This window comes from Gopherus flavomarginatus, chromosome 3, assembly GCF_025201925.1.
Source record: "Gopherus flavomarginatus isolate rGopFla2 chromosome 3, rGopFla2.mat.asm, whole genome shotgun sequence".
NCBI lineage: Eukaryota > Metazoa > Chordata > Testudines > Testudinidae > Gopherus > Gopherus flavomarginatus.
In genome coordinates, this window is record NC_066619.1 from 178,287,692 (window position 1) to 178,310,607 (window position 22,916).

The 22,916-nt window shown below is 38.3% G+C and overlaps 1 protein-coding gene across 18 annotated transcripts in view; it reads right to left on the reverse strand.

The window, feature by feature from the left end:
- CAMK2D (calcium/calmodulin dependent protein kinase II delta) overlaps window positions 1-22,916 on the reverse strand; it is a 292,308-nt gene that overhangs the window by 71,014 nt on the left and 198,378 nt on the right. For 11 of the 18 annotated variants that reach the window (XM_050944448.1, XM_050944441.1, XM_050944437.1 and 8 more), the window contains exons 7-13: window positions 16,575-16,677; window positions 11,150-11,233; window positions 10,035-10,129; window positions 7,846-7,968; window positions 6,615-6,698; window positions 5,706-5,748; window positions 617-654 (exon numbers count right to left, since the gene is read on the reverse strand). In XM_050944448.1, the coding sequence (XP_050800405.1) occupies window positions 617-654; window positions 5,706-5,748; window positions 6,615-6,698; window positions 7,846-7,968; window positions 10,035-10,129; window positions 11,150-11,233; window positions 16,575-16,677 (570 nt within the window). The remainder of the gene's footprint in view (window positions 1-616; window positions 655-5,705; window positions 5,749-6,614; window positions 6,699-7,845; window positions 7,969-10,034; window positions 10,130-11,149; window positions 11,234-16,574; window positions 16,678-22,916) is intronic. The other 7 variants (XM_050944443.1, XM_050944435.1, XM_050944449.1 and 4 more) reach the window with 1 other exon arrangement.

Sequence of the window (22,916 nt, forward strand, 5' to 3'; positions counted from 1 at the left end):
TCTGAGAAAAAGAAATCAAACATTTTTCAATGCTCAGAGATTATTTTCCTGGGTAGAATATTCATTTGTGAAGCATCTCTCCTCCCACAGGACCTGGTAATATGAAAATAGGAACTCTAAATCATCTATGAAAGTTGCCAGAATGTTCCCATTCTTACCAAGGTCTGTCAGTCAGGATGAGCTTATTCACTGAGATCTTAAACCCCTGGACTTCTGCCAAGTACCCCTGGTATGTACCTCATGTGTGACCCAAACTACCAGTAAGCTTCTGACATTCCATCAAGCTAACACATCCACGACCAAAGTCTCATTTACATTAAACAGCTAAAAATACAGTGAATCACTAATGACAGGATTACCCTTTATTAAAAAGCAAGGAAAATATTCCCTTGTCAGCATTTTTCCTAACCTTATTTGAAACATGGTACAGTTTTTCAGTTATTTCTTTTCTGACACATTATTTTGAGCTTCAAATATACAGTGAGAACCATTTCTTAACACAACCTATGAAGACGAGATGTAGTTATTTCCAATCGCAAAGTCAATAGAAGTTGGAATTTAACAAGGAAAAGAAGACTGAATGAGATATATAGTTTGGTGCATTTGTTTAACTTACCTTGACTCCATCAGGTTTTTTTAGTAAACTTTTTGCTGCTGTAAAATGAGAGAATAAATTCAGTGTCAGCAGGTTATCAATAAAGTCCCATCAGGTTTGAAGCAAAGCAAGCACTTTCTGTTTTTAGTTCCTCCTTCTGCTGCTTTACATTTAGGAAATGGAATATTTACAAATCCCAGACTACTGGACACAAGGCTGCAGTAGCACTTTTCTTAGATTTGCTACCTTGATTTTGTCAAGATCTACACCGAGCTGCAATAGGCACTAAACACTGCCATATCCAATAGAACCTCATTATTTCACATTGAGAGTCCTATGATAAGTTTCTAAAATGTGTGCATTAGCATATAAGCAAACACACAAAAGCTGTGAACTGGCAAAGGTTTACACATATAACTCCAACTGTATGAGTAGATGAACTGAATTCAACCGAATTATTCACATGGGTAAATGCTTGCAGGGTCACAGCCAAAAATATCAAGAATAACAAATCACAAAATGTGGCTGTCATTTACTGTTTTGCTTTATTTATGAGTGAATATGTACTCTTAGGAAATACATTGCAGAATACAGTAGAACCCCATTTAACCAAGCCTTTATTATGTGGCTCTCTGTATTAACTGAACCACCTGCCCGGCACTGATAGTAGCAGGACTTGAGCTGGCAGCCCTGGGAGGCTGGGGCTGCTGCCTGTCGTGCTTACAGTTGGAGCCCTGCTGCCCAGGACTCACAACTGGAGCCCCGACACCCATTTCCCATTCTAGTTTATCTAGATTTTTGGTTATCCAGTCTGGCCCTGTTCGCAGTTAGATTGGCTAATTGTGATTCCACTGTATTTTGTAAAAATGATAGCCTTTTACTATTACATTTTTGCTCAGAAATGGGGAGAGATTAGCTTTTTTGTGATGGATATAAATGCCCACCTTGCTAGTTGGCACTGGGGCTGTGGCCAAGCCAGCCCAGGGGAGAGAGACCCTAGAGCCTTGACTCCTAGGGGTGCCTGCGATCTATGCAGGGTTATGGTGGAATGGAGGGGAATACAGAGGTTGGAAATGGCCGTGAATCCCAGCCTGTAGTCGTCCACCTAATTTAGTGGACTCAAAGACACAATACTGACTCCCTGTTCCTTTGATTTGGAGTATTAGTACTACTTCTGGAGACAGGTGACCAACTCCTGGTGCCCTCTTCACACAGCAAGATATCCAGGATGAGGAACGGAAGAAGAGCTGAAGGCTGCAGAGGTGAGTTAGGAGATGCAACCTCACAGTCTTGCCCATGCTGTTATAGCTGGTGGTGACATAAGGTGACTAAGTGGCTGTGGGTAAGCCATTGGGCTGCCATTTGTTCACAATTTTTTAAAGGGGAGTTTGCAGCCATTTCTCCTTGTTACACAGAGAGGCAGTTGCTGAGGACAAAAGTGCAAAGAAATGGAGGGTTTGGAAGACTTTGGACCTGACTCTTAGTGTTGCAGGGGATGGGGAGTTGGCTTCACTGTCTTGCACAGCTTGAAACATTACTCATCTGGACCATTATCCTGAACATGAAGAAGGATAGTAGGGAGCAAAGACATTTCAGAAAGGCCCCTTCATTTGACTGGCGGAAGGAGGGCTTATTCTGTTGGGAACAGCATTAGTCTAGTTTCAGCCAGTTTGCTGGGGTACCATCATTTCTCTTGGTTAAGTTAATGAAGATAAAGCTTCTACTTCATCTATATTTCTGTGTCCATGTATTATTCACCTGCTGTGTGTGGGTCAAGTGCTCATATTATTGTGGTTCTACCGTAAACATGATGGACTATATAACCATAGAAACTGAGCAGAAAAGAACAAATCTTCATTAAAGTGTCTTTCACATTTGTTAAAAGGATATTGGAACTTTAACTAGAACTGAAGTTAAGGTTATCTCCTATAATCTAGTAAAACTCCTCAAAATCACTTTATCAGTTAGGATAGCAGACCCACTCAGACCACTGTTAAGACTGTGTGTCTGTTGCCCATCATAAACCCCTATTTTTCAGGAGCAGAAAAATTTCATTCATAAAAATTTATTTCAAGCTAAAGTTGACACAAAGTATCTCCACCTGTGCTAAGGAAGAGTAATGCAGACTATTTTTATATGTAAAACACATGTGTTACATTTAAAATATGCTGGTGTTTTACTTTAAACTCTTTGGACTAAAGATTGCCTTTTTGTTAAATGTAGGTACAGCACCTAGCACAATGGCCCTTGATTCTTGATTGGGTTTTGGGCCCTACCTCTGTACAATTAATCAGATAGGAAAAGCATCAAAGTCTTAAACTAATTTAGCAGAAAATGGCTGTTTTCAAGCTAGAGGAAAGAAAAGAAAATTAGAAGTTTATTGGCTTCACAGGTTATTTTATACTCGGAGAACTAAAAAAACCCCATCATCTATTGAAAAAAATTAATTCTTACAAGTTGCTTGTCATAAGATAAACTATTTATGTTTTATGTTTAAAATCTTTTACATGTTTTGGAAACAATTTTTAAAATAAAAATTAAATAAAACAAAAACAACAAGAGAGTCATAACGAAGGTTGTAACAGCCATTACCCCTCCCATTCTGCCTTTAGGATTGCTAGTATGTAAGGGGATGTGTCCCTTGAAAGGTTTCTTGTATGAGACTGGTACGTGATATTTAATATCATGGGACATATTCTATACTTCAGTCCTGTACATTAACAAGAGCTTCATGCCCAGAACAAGCGTAGTATATATCCTGTACTTTGCATACTGCAACAACCACACACAACTATTTAAAGAAGTGTTAGCACCAGCTTTAGCTACAAATCTTTTGCCTTTTTTGTTGGCTTGTGATATAACTCTAATACTATTTAAAAGCATTTTGTGTAAGCAAGGACACTGTATGTGAATCAAAAACTGCAGTAGCAAAGCATATTCTAAAGTAAGCTAACAATGAAAAATTTGACCATGCTGATTTCCCACAACTAAAAAGCAATTGTTATAAATAAATCCTAAGGCACTGCTAATAAGCCAGAAAGCAAACTGAGAAGAAATGGAATTGTGACAACATGCAGAGATTAGTGTGATTCAGGGCAAATGGCAATTTTGCTTAGGAGGTACAAAAAAGATGTTTCTTTCAGTTGCTGAGGGTCTTACCTCACAAGAAACACACATTCCACATAAAAGGAAGAAAGAAAAGGAAAAATAAAACACTTTATAAACACATTGTTATGGACAAACAACCTTAAAAAGCATGCGTTCAATGAAATTCAATGAATAAATAACTCAAAAACTAAAATGTCATCTCAAGTGCAGGTACGTCTTAAATTAACCACTGAAATGATGGATGAAAAAGTCTTTGATCACCATGCCGAGACATTCTGAAATAATATTTTTAAAGGACTATGACATTCTTGTTCTTCAGAGAAGTGTAAGACCTTACATATGATGTATGTGAAACAATGATTATGGAGAATGATTAGAAATGATACACATGCTTCGTATTTTAAGATAATCCATTTTTGACAAGATACTCAGTCTTAGACTACAGCATTTTGTTCAACTCTTAAAGGAAACTGAAAGTTACTGGCAATTCATTAAACATTAACCAAATATAATTTACAATCCCTAAAGATGGTTTTACATGTTACAGCTGTATATTAAATAGCGGAATCTAACAAAGAAGGGCACTGCGTATTCCAAACACCAAGCAGACTGGACCAATTGGTCTCACTTGCATCCTGCTGTAGCTTGTTTATTTTTGGATGCTTTGATGCTTATTATTCTTCAAAACATGCCCAATGCACTATAGTATTTTTATCTGTTAATTAACTATATTGCAACAGAATTACCTCAGACAGAGACAGGATGTTGCAAAGTTACTGAAGAATTCACCCTAAGTAATTCAAATGCCTGCACCCCTGTTTGTGGGTGTCTTATATGTATTATGAATGTCAATGTCTGGTTAGGATGAAGGTTGCCAGAATAATTCTCAAATATTGAGGTTTACATAGGGAGGTTCTCAGCTCCTCCCTTCTAAATAAGAATGAAAATACAATGTAAACAAAAATATATCACAGCTATTTGGGGGACAAGAATCTGGCTAATCAGCAAGGTGGGGAGTAGATGGCTGGGGGGAAGGAAGAAATGAGAAGGCAGAGAAGCTTAGGCAATCGGAGGAATGAAGGGAAAGAAAGGCTTTACCACTTTTACAAATTTCCCTTTCAGAAATGTATAGCTATTTTATTTTTGGTACTTTTTCTTTTCTCTTTCATTGAAAACTTTAAATATGTAACTATAAATATAAGCATAACACAATATTTTGAGGGTGTTCCTAATTAAGACATAATTATAACTGTGCCATGGGCTAACAAACACCTTGGACCTATTTAGCCAAGGATATAGCTATTATTTCATATGCAGAAAGTACTCTTATGCTGCTATAATATGATGCTCAAGAACGAGACAGAGGTAAAAGAGTAAAGAACTTTCATGTGTTTACTAGTATTAAGAAACCCAAACAAATAGGAATTGTATTAGAAGTAAACTTGATTTGATATATTACTAGAAAAGTAGTAAAATATGTACTATAAGGTTGCTTTTTATATAAGAACGTAAACCTTATGTCTGTAAAGTTTAGAAATGTATTTCAGTTTTGCATATTCAAACCCTCTTCTACTATGTGATTTAACTTTTAAAATATTATATTTTTGACCATATTTCAATTTGCACATTTATCCTTAGCATTTGCAATTTTTCTCTTCCTACCTGGAATATTTTCTGGACTCTTTGATAGGATTCTACAAATAAGAATGAAAAAAACCCTTCCCCTTCACAATAAGGGAAACAAACAGACATTGCATCAAATTATTACAACTATCACCAGCACCTTACAAAAAGCTCAATGTCACCCTTTTAGTTTAATCTACAGCAGCGAGTTCTGCTCTGATCACTGCAAAAGAGAAATAACTTTTATACACTGTACTTTACATACTCCACAGTAGCAAAGATCTTGACTGTACTAAACTAATTCTAATTACAGCCCTGGTTGCATTAAGCAGATATCAAAACGTAGAGAACATAAGGATCTGGAGCTCAATAAACGTACCTGAGAAATTTCTGGTAGCCAGCATAGTTGTCAAAATGGCCCCCTGCATACACATATGTTAACTCAAATTAGCATTATTTATGCACAGCTCTGAGCATGAACAGACCAAAAAGGCAAATTTGCTTAATCATAAATCATTTGAATATCTAAGGCAACTCTGGAATTAGGATTTTCCATGCATTATTTGGCTTAAGGTGCAGTACATTGGGAATGGAGAAAGTATAGCTTATTCTTAAAGCTATTACCTATCATAATATCCCTGAATAGTTACTAAACTGTCAGAACAAGTCTTGCCACAAATGTATGTGCACACACAGCGATATTTGTCATCAACTAAATTGAACACACATGACACTGGGAACAGAACCCAGACTCTTACTTTAGTTGTTTGGGATGAGTTGTGTTCAACTGGGATGAGTTGTGTTCAACATACTTATTCTGTGTGTGTGTATATATGTGTATGTAATGTTGTCCACTAGTGGCTGGCCTGCAAAGAGTATAAAGGGTACACTACCACAATCAACTAAGGGAGGTTTTCCTTTATCTAAAGAGAGAAGTGCCTGTGATTTTAAAATGGAGGGTCATCACTGTTGTCCTGATTCCAGAGGGCTATGTAGATTATATTTATATTAACTGCATCTTAAAAGCAGTGAAAATGCTGCTGGAAATACATGCAGTGCTCAACCTTATGTTGTTTATTAAGCACTGCAGCTGTACTTATTTAAAGATTGAAGCCTGATGTTTGTTTATATAGCTTTGTTTTTAAGTGTTCACAAGATAGTTAATATTCACCATAAAATCCCTTTAAGGAATGGTTATCCTCTACATGGAACATATGTCACCTTATCCTTTTACCCTTCAAAAATTACCTGCTACTAAAATGCCCCTGAAGAAAATTTTCTTTCTTACCTTTAGTTTTCTTCTTGCATTGAATTTCTTCAAGCAATCTACAGTCTCCTGCCTGTGCATCATAGATGCCACAGTAGAACGTTGCTGAGGGAGAAGCAAAGAACAATATTCAATACACACAAATATATGAGTAACGTTGTATTTACTGGAGAACAAGCATATCATAACCTGCATGGGCCAAATTCTTAAATCTTAAGCTCCTATCCTTCCCTGGTATCTACTCAAGCAAACCTCAATGCCCCAGTGAAGTCTCCAAGATTTTGCCTGGGTGCAGGGATCCATGCCAATGGAACCTGATGCAAAACTGGAGACTCAGTTTGTACTCAGTCCTTACCTATGAAAAACTCCAACTTAAATCAGTGGAGTTTACATCCGTGTAGAGACTGACTAAAAACAAACCATTTTGGCCATATATAATTATAAAAATAAAAAATCAGTAATAGCATCCTGAATTGTGGTGTCCTGTAAAATTCTCTTTTAAAAAAAGAAATGGAATTTTATTTAACATTAGAAGTACTGTGTTACAGTACAGAACAGGAAATGTGTAAAAAGGAAATATTCAACATCCTCCTTATTTCCTCTGAAACTCATTATCACTTGTATTGTTCTACGATAGAGAAGACAGTGCAGCCTACTTAGAATGACTACAGGGCGGGGCACCAGGAACACGTCAATTTTGATTGTGGTTCTGTTAGTGACTTGCAGAGTATCCTCAGGCAAATCCCTATCTTATTGTTTCTTGTGTTTCACCCTACCTTAACAATGGGGGCAGTATCATTTACCTATCTCCCAGTGTTTTGCGAATTAATTGCTCTGAAGTTGCAAAGCACGATATAAGAATTTTTATTGATACAGCTCCATACTATATTCCCTGAGCATCCACATAATAATGATGTCTTAAAGGCTATGATTCTCCATTCTCCTCCGTGCAAGTGAATGTCTGTATCCGCTCAAGAGCCCCAGTGAAGTTTCTATCTGCCTGGGCACAAGGGTCTGCCTGCATGGAGCAGTTTCTCAGGCTGGAGCCTCAGTTATGGTAATTATTTCTAGGTTCACAGAGTCTAGATAATTATAGTTTTATCTCCTCTATTTAACTACATTGCAATGAAACAGCTCTAAGGAAGGAAAAAAATAATCATTAACCTTCTGAATTTGTGTACTAGATTTCGGAGAATGTTATCAACTATTTTGCATGTAAAAATTTTTAGATGTGCAAGTGGAAACTACTTACACATATCCATGGATGCTTCAGTGCCTCTGATGCTGTGATACGTTTGGCAGGGTTGATGGTAAGCATTTTATTGATGAGGTCTTTGGCTTCAGGAGTCACTGTATCCCACTCTGGTGAGGGAAACTTAAGGAAAAATATATATGTAATTCTCTCTCTCTATATATATATATATACACGCGAGTGAGTGCGCACACACACACACAGTATGTCACAAGAATAGATAGCAGAGCTTAAAATTTGAAGAGTAAAGAAGCCTGCTATAAAGAAAACAATTTCAAACAAATTTTTCTGTAAACATTATGTTTTTTCTTCTTTATTGTTTTGATGACTTCTAACAGGCTTTTTGCAGATGTCAACTTATTTTGTAGTAGAACATTTACTGAAATGTGTATAACAACATGATACAAACTGACAGAGGATGAAATTACAAATTCAAAGGGAACAGAGTAGGCTAAGAAATTCAGATCAGCAAGTGTGTCTTTCTGTGTGCTTGTACACTGCCTAATACAGTACTGCAATAAAAATAATAAACAAAATTATCATAGACTCATTTGTCTTCTTGAATGTTAAATGGTGTATATGACATCTTAATGTTTAACCCGATTTATGAAACCACTTAATCAGGTACTTAAGCCCATCCCTGATCAGCAAAACATTTAAGCGTGTGCTGAAGTCCCATTGGAATGGGAATAAGTGTGTGCTCAAATGCTTTCCTGAAACACAGCCATAAACTCCTTGTGTTTTTCACTTTTTAAATTACTGAATTTAGAGCTCGTGGAAATTGAGCATGGGGCACAGGTCATTTGCAGGTTTAAACTAGTATAAATGGTGGATTCTCTAAAACTTGAAGTCTTTAAAACATGATTTGAGGACTTCAATAACTCAACCAGAGGTTAGAAGTCTATTGCAGAAGTAGGTGGTTGAGGTTCTTTGGCCTGCAACTGTGCAGGAGGTCAGACTAGATGATCATGATGGTTCCTTCTGCCCTTAAAGTCTATGAATCTAATAGCCCCTGTAGTCACTGATGATCCACAGAACAGGAATCAAAGGGGAGTCAGAGTGCTACCTTCTTCTGCAGGGACCACCTCTGTGGAAGCATGGTCCAGTCTCTAAATGTATTTAACCACTGCCTTCTCAGCTGTGACTGTAGTGCCAACTGGAATGGTATGTTCTGCAATATGGGCACTTGACCACCAAGAACAAGACTGAGACCATAAACTCATTTCCACTACAAGGCTTACATGAATGGCTTAAAAGACAGAAAGCTCTGTATTCCTTACAATTTTTTGAGTCATTCAGTCTTTAAATTGCTTAACAGTTGAGCACCAATAGACTTTATTTCACTGTGTCTAAAATAAATGTACTGTACTGTAAAATCTGTAACACTTCTGAACTACTAGTCTAATCCTTCCACTGCTCACTGCTGGGCACTGAGAGTCAATGGGACTATTCCCACATAAGTGTTTGCAGAAATGCGCTCTATGATACTACTGTTATGCCTGTTTAGGCAGGCTACAACATTATGAAAGATAATGCACAGGAAGAAGTCATTTAGGTTGGTAGCAGTGATACGCTGAAGAGTTTAAAGTTTTGTCAATCTAGAAATATTATTGAAGATCTGAACAAGGCAAAAAGTAACCATCATTCATAAAGGATTTTAGACTAATGTAACTACCAGACTCTAAGCAGTAAAGGAATTAGATAAAAACATACTGTAGGAAGTACTCGTATTTGTAAGGCTCCTTTTGCACACATTTGTCCCAGCCAGACACACACATGCAAACTTGTAAGTGAATCAACTGAGATCACAGCTGTGACACTTTGTAACTAATCTAACTAAAATGTAAAATCAGTAACAATAAGCAGCTTAAAGAGAAACCTTGTGCTCTCTGAATACCACCCCTAAAAAGCAACAGCTGTAGGATTGTGGGCAAAGGCACACAGTAATAGAAATATAGGTATTGTTCAAACAGGTAGATAGAAATATATTGCGTAATTGTATATATTATACATTGTACGGGCCAAAGAGATGTTTACACACATAAAAAGAATGGATCATAAAAATGCTGATAAAACCAGAAATATTTAGGAACTAATTCCTACTTAGTTTTCACTCCTTTCTTAGTCTAGCAAAATCATATTGAAAGCTGTGATTAAAAACAATTATAAGAGTAGCTCATAATACATACGTCATAAGCACCAGCCTTGATCTGCTGATAGAGTCTGTGCTGATCTTCATCCCAGAAAGGAGGGTATCCCACAAGGAGAATATAGAGAATGACACCTGCAGGAAGTCCAGAGTAGCACTAATTAAGCCATTCATGCAAACTAGCCCCAGTGAACATGAACTGAATCATACCTCAAGGCTGCATAAAACAGGTACAAACAAATAAGGCAAATGACTTATTTGGTAGTACAGCTGAATAGAAATCTTCCAGATGTAGGAAAATAAACAAACATCCTGACAATGCTCTGAGGCAGCTGTTGAGTTCACATGATGACACCCTGGAACAAAGTATGGGGAGTACAGGGGAAGATTATGTGCCAGGAAATGGTGCCTAGATACTATGGGCAGCACATTGAAAATGTCTAGTTAGCTCTAGAGACAGATAGGGATATATCCTCTAGCCCTATTCGGAACAGTCTTAGACAACACAGAGATTAAAACCAGCCTGCTAATGTAAGTGCTCTCATTAGTGGAGATGCACTGCTGGTAAAGGTGATGGAAATTTTAAGAAAAAAGAGTCTACCACAGACAAGCCTTTCTGTCATTTATTCGGCCGTGGTTTAGTGATAACTACAAGACACAAGTGCATTCACAGATATGGCCCAATCAGTCTGTCTGTGTTACAAATAGTACCTGTTAAAGAAACAGGTTACAAAATGGTTGTCCCTTAACCTGGTTACAGATATGATTTCAGGGCAATTCAAAGGTTTTAACTGGGAGGCTAAGGCTATGGAGAGAGATTGATATTTAGCTTGGTAATGAAATACAATTAAGACCCAGTCTTTAATACAAACTGGAACCGTGTTTCTAATCATGTTAAGGAAAAAATGTGCTGTTGCTAGGTTCTATGACATGGTTACAACTGTAATGTAGACAGAGTCAAGAGTGCTCTGACAGAACATTTGCTTAACTGTAACATTCAAATAATAACTGCTGTTCAAATAAACAACTACTGAAAAGGTAAATATGAGATGAGGAAACATTTAAAATTAACTCTGAAATACACTGAACAGAGGCTCTTAACTGACAGACCACAATGCAGTGGGCTAAATACAGTTCTTTAAAATTGTTTCTTACCACATGCCCACATGTCCACTGGCTTCCCATAGGGATCTTTTCGTAACACCTCTGGTGAAAGATATCCTGGTGTACCAGCAAAACCTGTCAGAAAGCATGATGAGAGAGTTAGCCAGTTAGTTATGAAAACAGTTGTGTTCTCCATAACTGTATATATAGTATAACAAAAGTTTCTTAAATAACACCCTCTTCTACAGACTGTGTCTATATTAGATATTTAGTTTTAAGATCTCCTACCTTTCGGACACCTGTAGCTCAGCTCATCAGGTGACAATGGGAGTGTTGGTGTATACAGGACACCACCATGTTCAGCGTAGAGGTATGGTAGTAAAAATAACATTGGCCCCTTGCCTACATCTGCAACCTCACTGTTGCTACTGGTGGAGCTACACTAATGATAGAGCAAGAATGGGAGATTTCACAAAAAGATTCAGTGCATACACTCTCATGGTTTATGTACTACAGCATATCTATTGTAGGACTCCAGCAATGACAAGCAAGTGCATTTATTTAGTGTCACAGAATCATAAAAGTTACAGAAGGAAAATATCTACTAGATCTTCCCGTCTGTCTCCTGGGAAATGCAGTATCTTTTCTATTTTATCCAGCTCCTAAGTGATGTAGATAGCCCCTAAGTATGATACAGAGAGGGAAAAAAAGGTGTACCTACATGATCATATGAATATTTTTGCCGGTTGTTTGTTATTAGACTGATCAGAGATAGCATAAGATAGATCTAAACTACAGAAATTATGTCAGTAGAGCTCATTTAGGAATCACAAATTATTTCCTGTGGGTCCTTTAATTCAGCCATCTATCCATTCTGTGGATCACCTGACTGACATCCACACAGATCTGTTACAAATGTTATTACATATTTTATACTGCAGTGGTATTTCAAGTGCACTTATTGTCCAAACAGAATACAGTAAGAGTAAAGCTACAGTCTCATGTTCATATTTAAAAAGTGAAAATACTGCATGAATAAAATGCTGCTGGAGCGCATGGAAAGTTTTATCAATGTATAATTAATAGGTAGGGCCAGAATTAGAAAACTAGTGTAGATCAGTGTATATTGCAAAATGTTGTCCAAACCCCTTCTCCCAATGTGTGGATTCATCCCAGTTAATGTCAGTTTGTGGTACTAGAACTGCCCTCCTTTGAAAAATGCATGAGGGGAATAGAAGTTATTGCTCCTACCAGAAGAGCATCATAGTGGCAGTTGCTCACAGTAGAAATCAAATCAGGCTGCAGCCTGTTTCCAAACACTATCCTTCATTTTTCAGACTGTGCTGGCCCTTTCCAGGCCACCTCTGATATAAGTAACATCGTGGCAGTTTTCTACTACTGTATCTGTGCTCCCCTGGGGATGTTCCAGGTAAAAGATGACCCAAACTCTGCAGTGAAACTGGCTCATGGAATTTACAAGTTTCTCTTCATTCTTTAAATACTAGACAATGTTGTTTTCCTCTTAGGAGAAACACAAAATGGAAGCATGGAAGACACCAAATATAATCTATTGCCCCCTTTTTCTTATAAGATGCCAAGCATTATGGAAAAATGAAAGTTATAGGTGAACGAAAGTAATAGATGACTAGAATGAATGAATGCTGGTACACAGAGATGAATAATCTCAGACTTTTTCTAAAACACAGTTTTAGTGGAATCTGTCCCGTTTGCCAATGGTCATGAAGTAATATTGCTTATAAGGCTGCCTGAACGACTAAAATATTGATTTGGTGACTGATACTGTAATATGCAAACTTGGCTAGCATATTTTTATCTATCTATCTATCTATAATTGAAAAAGATATGCAAGGGCCTATGAAGACCAGAAGACCATTTAACTGAATAGTGTCTACGTGCCTAGAGCCTCAGCTGGTAATCTTTTCAGCATCTCCCCACCACACCCAACTATACTACCCTCCTCCCTCCACAGCAGTGTCCTCTTTTGGGGAACCTGAAATATGGTAACCCTAAATTTAAAACAAGGTGCAACTTGGGCTCAATCCAGCTCCCAATGAGTTAACAGGATCTTTCCATGGACCTTAATGTAGGGTAATGAGTCACCTGCGTCAGTGAGTCAACAGAGCCCACTTGACGGGTTTCCAGTAGATTTAACACCTGCCAACTGGGTGGAGTGTATTGGGAAAACGTTGCCAAGCTTTTTACAAACAGCTACACAGAAATGAGGCTTATTTGATTAACAAATGTGCAAAACAGGAAAGTATCCTGTATTCTCCAAACAGAATATAATATATTCTGGACCATACTCTCTGCTGACATAAATCCACTGACTCCAGTGCAACTCTGCCAGGAGAGAATTTGTCCATCACACAATTTTGCAGGACAGTATAATACATAGAAAAAGATCCTCATTGGTTCAGAGCTATAAGTAGTATTTGTGAGTCACGTGCTGGAAAATCCACCAGATAACAAAAGTTCCACTGGAAGAGGGGAGAGAGAGAAAGTTCAACATGCTATTACTATACAGGGATGCAAGTTCAAGTTCTTCATTGTAGGGCTAGCTATGGGTAGATCTACACTAAAACCAAAGCTGTGACTGTAGCTTAGACAGAGATATCTGTGCTAGCTTTAATCAATCTAACATGGCTAAAATGCAGTAAAGCTACAGCAGCATAGGCTTCAGCATGGGCTGTACAAGCCTGCCCAGAACCCTGGGTACATATTTGCATTGCTAGCCCACACAAACATGTGCTGCTGCAGCATCATTGCTATTTTTAGTTATGTTTGCTAAATTAAGCTGGCACGGGTAGGCTTCCCTGAGCTTTAATCAATATCTCCACTTTCGATTGCAGTGAGGACATAGAAAGAATGGCACTTGACATGCATGAGGAGCTGCTTCTTGTTACTGTTCTTCACAGAACTATCCCAAAGACTCATACATCATGTACAAATATTCAACACTGCATTTAATAAGGCATGATCCAGGCATGTTCCTTGCAAATTCCTTGCATCATGGGCTTTGGACTTTTACCAGTATAAGTAGCAGATTAGGCCCTAACTCTGAACTCATAGCGGTGTAAGTCAAAAGTAACTCCATGAAAGTCAATGGAAAATTAAGCCCAAATTATATACTATGCAAGAGGTTTGGCGGGTGGAAAAAGGTGGGATTTAAAACATTATTAGAAATGGGTGAGGGAAGAAAATTAGGGCTCCAAAACAGGCACAGAACCCTTCATCCCCAAACAGAAAAACAAATAAAAACTGCTTTGTTACAACATGCTATTTTCCTCATTCCACTGCTAACAGCTGAATCCATACCAAAGATATTTTGAAAACAAATCCATTCACACTCTCTTCCCTCCCCTTGTGATCTGCCCTACAACTCCTCCACACTTCCTTTAACAAGATGGGGAAGTTTTTAACTACTGGGTGAAGGTTGAATTGGTTCTTTTTGTATTTCAGAACCACTTTGTCCTTCCCTAATTTCAACAGTACCACAGAGCTGTTTGATTAAAGAGCAATACTGGGCCAATCCTATTCTTACTGCTTTCATACCAGAGGCCTTGGTCACTTACCACTTTGGTTTCATTTTTAAATTACATAATAATGTCCATTTTTCACTAACCTATGCAACAATGTACAGAATTTCTTACATTATACCCTTCTTCAAGTTTTGTCTGGCGGCCCCTGTTGAATTACTTGTAGCCCAGAACATTTACTTTAAATGTATCACAGCTCCATAGGATCAAGTGAAGGATTTTTTTTTTACATAGAGCTTGGCTACACTCGAAACTCCAAAGTGCTGCTGCAGGAGCGCTGCTGCGGCAGCGCTTTGAAGTGCGAGTGTGGTCGTGGCGCCAGCGCTGGGAGAGAGCTCTCCCAGAGCTGCATGTACTCCACCTCCCCGTGGGGATTAGCTTGCAGCGCTGGGAGCCGCGCTCCCAGCGCTGGGGCACTGTTTACACTAGCGCTTTGCAGCGCTGTAACTTGCTGCGCTCAGGGGTATGTTTTTTCATACCCCTGAGCGAGAAAGTTGCAGCGCTGTAAAGCGCCAGTGTAGCCAAGGCCACAGATCCACAGGAACTGCAAAATCCTGAGCACTCTTTTGAATTCACCCTATTACTGAAATACCATTTAAAAAAATCTCAGGATTAAAAGATCACCCTGATTAATTTTTTCCTGATTTGCCAGCTGTTTTCGCCATTAATACACACTAACTTCATTCTGTATTATTTTTGACCAAGTCCTGTTGTGCTGGCTTTTTCAGTTATATGCAGTGGTGATATTTAGGTCTCCAGTGCAACTCTGTGTCTTCTGGATTATAGAAATCCACTATAAAACAGAGCGGGATTTAAAACACTGAACTAGTTAATAAGGATGTTGTTATGCACAAATGTGTACATATGCACCCAATTCTTCAGACACTCAGCATGGCTAACCTGCTGCTTTTGTTCTGTTATTCTTATGCTTTGACAGCAAACTCTGGGTTTTTTATTTAATTTTTAAACATAGTTTTCCAGTTACTGTACGTGTGAATGGGTATCTGTTACAACCATTTTGCTATACTGTTCCTTTGGGGTCCCAATTATTTTTGCCTTATGCTTGACATCTGTTGAGTTACAAACAATGTATTCATACATACCTTAGTATTTTTTAAAAAACCTGAGAATAAACTCTCTTTCTCACTTTTATTTATTTTGACCATCAGGTAATGACAATAATGAATTTGCAATCTGCAGATGTTTAAATCAGGCCTGGATGAACTGATTGATTAGTCATATGGGGGCTAGTATTATCTTTTCTCAAGTGCAAAGGGGAAAACGTGCGTCTCCCACCCCTGGTGATCCTATTCCCCTCGCACACTTTGGGTCTACCTACTACCCTTACCAAGGATCTCAGAATGTGCGTAAAGAGCTCTGCCTGACCCCTTCATGCATGATCTAGAGGATACAATCTGACAGTGTATATATTCCTTTTTAAGGGAGTGGGGGAAGGGTTTAGGAGATGACTTGAAGTAAGAAATTTCTCGTTTTGAAGTCATAATGGATGCATTTGACTCCATTCTTCAATACATCTTTATGTCTCTTAATGAAAGTCAATGGGACCTAGGCTTCTTAGTCTGTAAGTGACATCTGCAAATAGGACTTAGGCTCCTATGTCACATAAGCGCTTTAAAAAATTTTACCCACTGAGTTTTTAGCAAGATGCTGAGCTCCCCAGACTCTGCTGAGGTAATAAGAATTCAGGATGCTCAACACTGTGCAGAAAAAAGCCCAAAGTGAAGTAAGATATAGAAACTGAATTACAGTACAAACCAAATAGCCAACCACTATATATTCAACTCTACTATGTATGATTGTCCATTATTATTATTAGGGTGGGTAACAGGAAGGGTTGGGAGGATGGGCAGAAATGTGAAATCAAACAATAAACAAAAAATAAAAGAAGGTTCACTTACCAAACCAAGCCTGTTGCTCTCCTTGAACTTCTATAGCCAATCCGAAGTCTGCCAATTTTACAGCTGCTCCCTTGGATTTGCTAGCTAACAGTAAGTTCTCAGGCTTTATTCAGAGAGAGAGAGAGAGAGAGAGAGAGAGCAAAAGAGGAGGTGGGGAGAGAAGCGAAGTGAGATGAGAACACATTGTAAGTAACTTTTTTCAGCATTTACATTTCCCAGTACACTATCCAATTACAGTTTTGTACTTTTCAGTATTGCCTATCTTATAGAGTGAAGAAAAAAACATGCATTTCCCCCTGAATATTACAGAAACCTATGCATGTCATTCCTGCTTCTAAAGGACTACCTGGCCTGCAAATGGCCTTCCCAATCCTCCCTGACAGCCAGACTAAAGGAGATGTGTAGACCTACTGAAGAGATTCTGGGGACCTGCGTGATCAAATAAGTGTTTGGCACCTGCCTTTGTGACACAAAGCTCGCAATCACAATTTACCTACAAAAATGCTGTAGCAAGAAAATATAGGTTGGGTCTGATCTGCATGCAGAATTTTTGCAGGATCAGTATATTACCTGCAGCAACATTATAAATGTGTAAAAAGCAACAAAGAGTCCTATGGCAGCTTATAGACTAACAGATGTATCGGAGTATAAACTTTCGTGGATAAATACCCACTTCGTCAGATGCATGTAATGGAAATTTCCAGAGGCAGGTATAAATATGCAAGCCAGAATCAGGCTGGAGATAACAAGGTTAGTTCAATCAGGGAGGATGAGGCCCTCTTCTAGCAGCTGAACTGTGAACACCACGGGAGGAGAAACTGCTTTTGTAGTTGGCTAGCCATTCACAGTCTTTGTTTAATCCTGAGTTGATGGTGTCAAATTTGCAAATGAACTGAAGCTCAGCCTTTGAAGTCTAGTCCTGGCCCTGCTACCCCTCTGATTATAAATGTGCTTTGCATCAGACAGTAATAACAGTAAAACTCATGATTTTATATACATATTTAGAGAATGGATATTAAATAGATTATATAGTGCAATCTTTTCAGCTTGAGGACTGTACCCTCTGTATTTGCACAGTGCCTCACACACAGTCTGTAACCAGAAATAGCAACAGCAAGGATAGTAATAATAGCTACCGTTATTGTTGCTATTTGTCATAAAGTTCAATTACAAGTTAGATTCCAGGCAACAGCAAGAAATGACTATTTTTAACCAAATAAATGTTTTTGAAGAATTGCTGTACACTGAATCTGAGAGAGTTTTTCTTTTTGTATAGGTATATCTACTACTATTGGCAATTATCATTAATTTCAATAGAACACTATTAATGATTGCTTATGAGTTTCAGAAGAAACCGGAAAAAATTCTGCACTGCTTAAAGCATTTTGATTAGGTACTTTGTAAGTAAGGTATTTGGCTTTGTTTCTAATGTGAATTCAAATGCAACATTAATTTTACACATTTAAAATAGAAGCTAAGGAAATGCAAAAGCTAGCATTAAAAACAGTGTTTAATTTAAAATATGTCAGTGTATGCTGTTAAATACACCCTTTAGAACAGTGGTCTCCAAGCTTTTTCATCTGGCAGGCACCAGATGATGAGCTCTGGAGGCCTGTGGCGGTGGACGAGCATCCCCTGAAATTCTGCTGACAAGAGGCAACGTCAACAGGTGTCACCACTGAAATGCCGCTGCCAAGCAGCAGCATCCAGAGGCATCGGCATTTCGGTGGCAATGCCTCTGGATAACGCAGCTTGTTGGCAGCATTTCGGCGGATGCTCATCTGCCGGCCAGTATGCAGGCACACTTAGACGCCATGGCACCCGCGGGCACCGTGTTGGGGATCCCTGCTTTAGAATATACAGGACATCAATCTTTGCAAAGATAAGGCTGCTAGAGCAAAGTTATCTTTTTTTTAGAATTTGCAGAATATTGTAGAGTTCAGAAAAAATATAGCTGAGACACTATCTGTAGGACCCAATATTCTTCCCCTGACATTCCCCCCCCAAGTTAAAACATTTTCTTTAAAAAAGAGGACATGCCCTATGTTTACTTTAGCTACAATCTCCCTCCTGCAAATTTATCTCACTAATTATCTGAACCATTGCTTGTGCAGGGATGTTAAAAATAGTGCATCAAATCATTACATTTTGTCTTAAAGTGAGGCCCCAATACTGCCAACTCTTCAATGCAAGCTTTATTTTAAGCATGTGAGCAACTTCATCGGTTTCAGTGGAACTATACACATGCTTAAGGTTAATAATGTTTGCAAGATCAGGGCCTAAGGCTGTAAATCTTTTGAGGTGGAGGCTGTCTTTTAGTATATGTCTGTACAGCGCCTAGCACAAAAGGACCCTAATGTGGACAGGGCTTTTAGGCATTGCAGTGATGATGATGATGATAAATAATAATGGCTTCTTACTAGGTTCTTCTAAAATCTTGTTTAGAAGTTTATTTTTTTCTTGTCACACAAAACTTTTATTAATAAAAAACCTAGCAAAGAACTAGCTATTAATTAAATGTTACTTACACCAACAGGTTTATTTTTCTTTTTTTCCTTGCTATTTTTGTGGTAGCTGTATGTAAAAAGGTTTAAACAAAAGTATTAAGTATTTTTTCATCGCCATTGAATTTAAAAATGGCTGAATGAAACTTCCTTGACTTCTCATCTTCTCTCTATCCCCCCCCACCAGCAAAAAAAAAAATCACCTTTGGGTTGAGACCAAACATGGAAATTCAGTCCGAAAGGAATTAGTCATTTTAAAGCAATTACTAAACATTAAAAACAAGGGGTTGGGATTATATGAAAAGTGGTCTAATAATAATGAAAACTATAATATAACTGTAGTTCTTCAGCAGGGCTGCTTCCCACCCATTTGTTTTGGAAACACTTCCAAAAGAGATATGTGAAAGTCATCTAATCGTTCATCCCACACATGCTAGATCTTACAAATTATTATGTTAAAAAACATGACCTACACACTGTGACGGTACCTCCCATAAGGCTTTATGGGAATAGTTTTAGAATGTGTTTTATGCTACATATGCCATGTAACATATCTCCATAAAGTTTATGATCTACTGAATGTATTAATCCTATTTGCATGCATGTATCATTTTTGTATTCGAAGTTATGAATGTTGGCTGTGTACTGGCTTGATTTCATTTAACCTTAGTAGAGCATTTGGTCAGTTCCTGGAGAAAGGAATGTTGAAATTAAATATCTAATCAAGAAACACTTACAGGACAATGGAGCTTGGAACGCTCCAATTCACATAAGAAGTGTACTTGAGGACGTTCAAGGTAGCATGTAAACATGTTCCCTTGATTTCCTTTGATTGCCTTCCCCAGTGACTCATGAGGGATGTCATGAAGGGTGACATATAAAAAGGGAAATAAAAACAACCCAGGAAACTACAGACCAGTTAGTTTGACTTCTGTGCCAGGGAAGATAATGGAACAAGTAATTAAGGAAATCATCTGCAAATACTTGGAAGTGGTAAGGTGATAGGGAATAGCCAACATGGATTTGTAAAGAACAAAGCATGTCAAACAAATCTGATAGCTTTCTTTGATAGGATAACGAGTCTTGTGGATAAGGGACAAGCGGTGGATGTGGTATACCTAGACTTTAGTAAGGCATTTGATATAGCCTCGCATGATATTCTTATCAATAAAACTAGGCAAATACAACTTAGATGGGGCTACTATAAGGTGGGTGCATAACTGCTGGATAACCATACTCAGAGTAGTTATTAATGGTTCCCAATCCTGCTGGAAAGGTGTAACAAGTGGGGTTCCGCAGGGGTCTGTTTTAGGACTGGCTTTGTTCAATATCTTCATCAACGACTTAGATATTGGCACAGAAAGTGCACTTATTAAGTTTGCAGATGATACAAAACTGGGAGGGATTGCAACTGCTTTGGAGGACAGGGCCATAATTCAAAATGGCCCTGGACAAATTGGAGAAGTGGTCTGAGGTAAACAGGATGAAGTTTAACACAGACAAATGCAAAGTGCTCCACTTAGGAAGGAACAATCAGTTTCACACATACAGAATGGGAAGAGACCGTCTAGGAAGGAGTATGGCAGAAAGGGATCTAAGGGTTATAGTGGACCACAAGCTAAATATGAGTCAACAGTGTGATGCTGTTGCAAAAAAAGCAAACATGATTCTGGGATGCATTACCAGGTCTGTTGTGAGCAAGACACGAGAAGTCATTCTTCCGCTCTACTCTGCGCTGGTTAGGCCTCAACAGGAGTATTGTGTACAGTTCTGGGCACCGCATTTCAAGAAAGATGTAGCAAAATTGGAGAGGGTCCAGAGAAGAGCAACAAGAATGATTAAAGGTCTTGAGAACATGACCTATGAAGAAAGGCTGAAAGAATTGGAGTTGTTTAGTTTGGAAAAGAGAAGACTGAGAAGGGACATGATAGCAGTTTTCAGGTATCTAAAAGGGTGTCATAAGGAGGAGAGAGAAAACTTGTTACCTTAGCCTCTAAGGACAGAACAAAAAGCAATGGGCTTAAACTGCAGCAAGGGAGGTTTAGGTTGGACATTAGGAAAAAGTTCCTAGCTGTCAGGGTAGTTAAACCCTGGAATAAATTACCTAGGGAGGTTGTGGAATCTCCATCTCTGGAGATATTTAGGAGTAGGTTAGATAAATGTTTATCCGGGATGGTCTAGACAGTATTTGGTCCTGCCATGAGGTCAGGGGACTGGACTCGATGACCTCTTGAGGTCCCTTCCAGTCCTAGAATCTATGAATTTATGAATGGATGCTACTTGTAAAAACTGTGAGTTATGCATGGACATGTGACTTGCCCAGGTGACTCCTAAACTCCATCTTGGAGCTGGACTTTGCATAGGAGTGAGGAGATGGTCTCCATCCACAAGAGAAAGTCTATTTAAACCCCTGGGAAACCCCTCCATTTTGTCTTCAGCTGGCTAAAGAGGGAGCCTCTCCACCCCCCACCCCAGGATACTTGAAAAAAATTGGAACAAAGGACAGTAACTACAGGGGATGTGAGTGATTGCTGGACCCAGGCTAAAAGGAGATTAGTCTGTAAAAGGGAGCATTCTGGAACTGGTGAGGATCTCATCTGTATTCAGTTTGAATAGACACAGATTTGCGCATTTTATTTTATTTTGCTTGGTGACTTACTTGTTCTGTCTGTTACTACTTGGAACCACTTAAATCCTACTTTCTGTATTTAATAAAATCACTTTTTACTTATTAATTAACTCAGAGTATGTATTAATACCTGGGGGAGCGAACAACTATGCATATCTCTCTATCAGTGTTAAAGGGGGCGAGCAATTTATGAGTTTACCCTGCAGAAGCTTTATACAGGGTAAAACGGATTTATTTGGGTTTAGACCCCATTGGGAGTTGGGCATCTGGGGGTTAAAGACAGGAACACTTCTGTTAGCTGCTTTCAGGTAAACCTGCAGCTTTTGGGGCAAGTAATTCAGATCTTGGATCTTTGTTGGAGTAGATGGGAGTGTCTGGTTCAGCAAGACAGGGTGCTGGGTTCCCGAGCTGGCAGGGAAAGCAGGAGCAGACACACATGATTCAGTCAATACATAATTGGTGACATTTATTTAGAATAAAGATTACATTTGATTCTGGGAAACTTTAATCTATTTTTCACTTGAGTTATTTCCATCTATTTAAAACACAGAATCCCCAATATTTAAAAAATAATTTAAAATATTTCTTTAACTTTGACATATTTTATAAATATTAATATAAACAATGTCACCTTGTCTGTCATTTCCTCATACCTATTTCAATGTATAGCTAACATTCTTAGAGGTTTTCAACCAGACAGACAGAGAGAAATTTGCAGTAATTACTTCCTGGAATGCATTGCTTATGTAAACCTCTTAAAGCAATGGATGGTCCTATTTGTTTGTGATCTTCAACAATCCAACACAGTGAAATTTCATACGCTACCAGTTGACCAGATATTTATCATGCATGAAAGTCAAATGACTAAGGCGTAAGTGCATAACTGGAGAGGAGATTTTACAGCATAATCTTGTGTATCATCCATGAAACTAACAAATCAGTCTAAATCAAAAAGTTGCACTCTGCACTAAGGAAGTTTGGCTGCCGTCATGCACGTAGAAAAGCAGTGATGATTTTAAAAGTTACTTGTAAATAAATTAACAGAGATAAATTTATGGCTTGTGTGTGGAAACGTGTTTATTTGGAAAGGTTTTGTGTGGATTTTAATACATCTGGAGCCTGATCTTGATTATTTTTTTCAGAAGGGAAGGCTGTGGGGGTTGTTAATCATCTTAGATTCTCAAGAGAAACATTGGCACTGATTGCCAG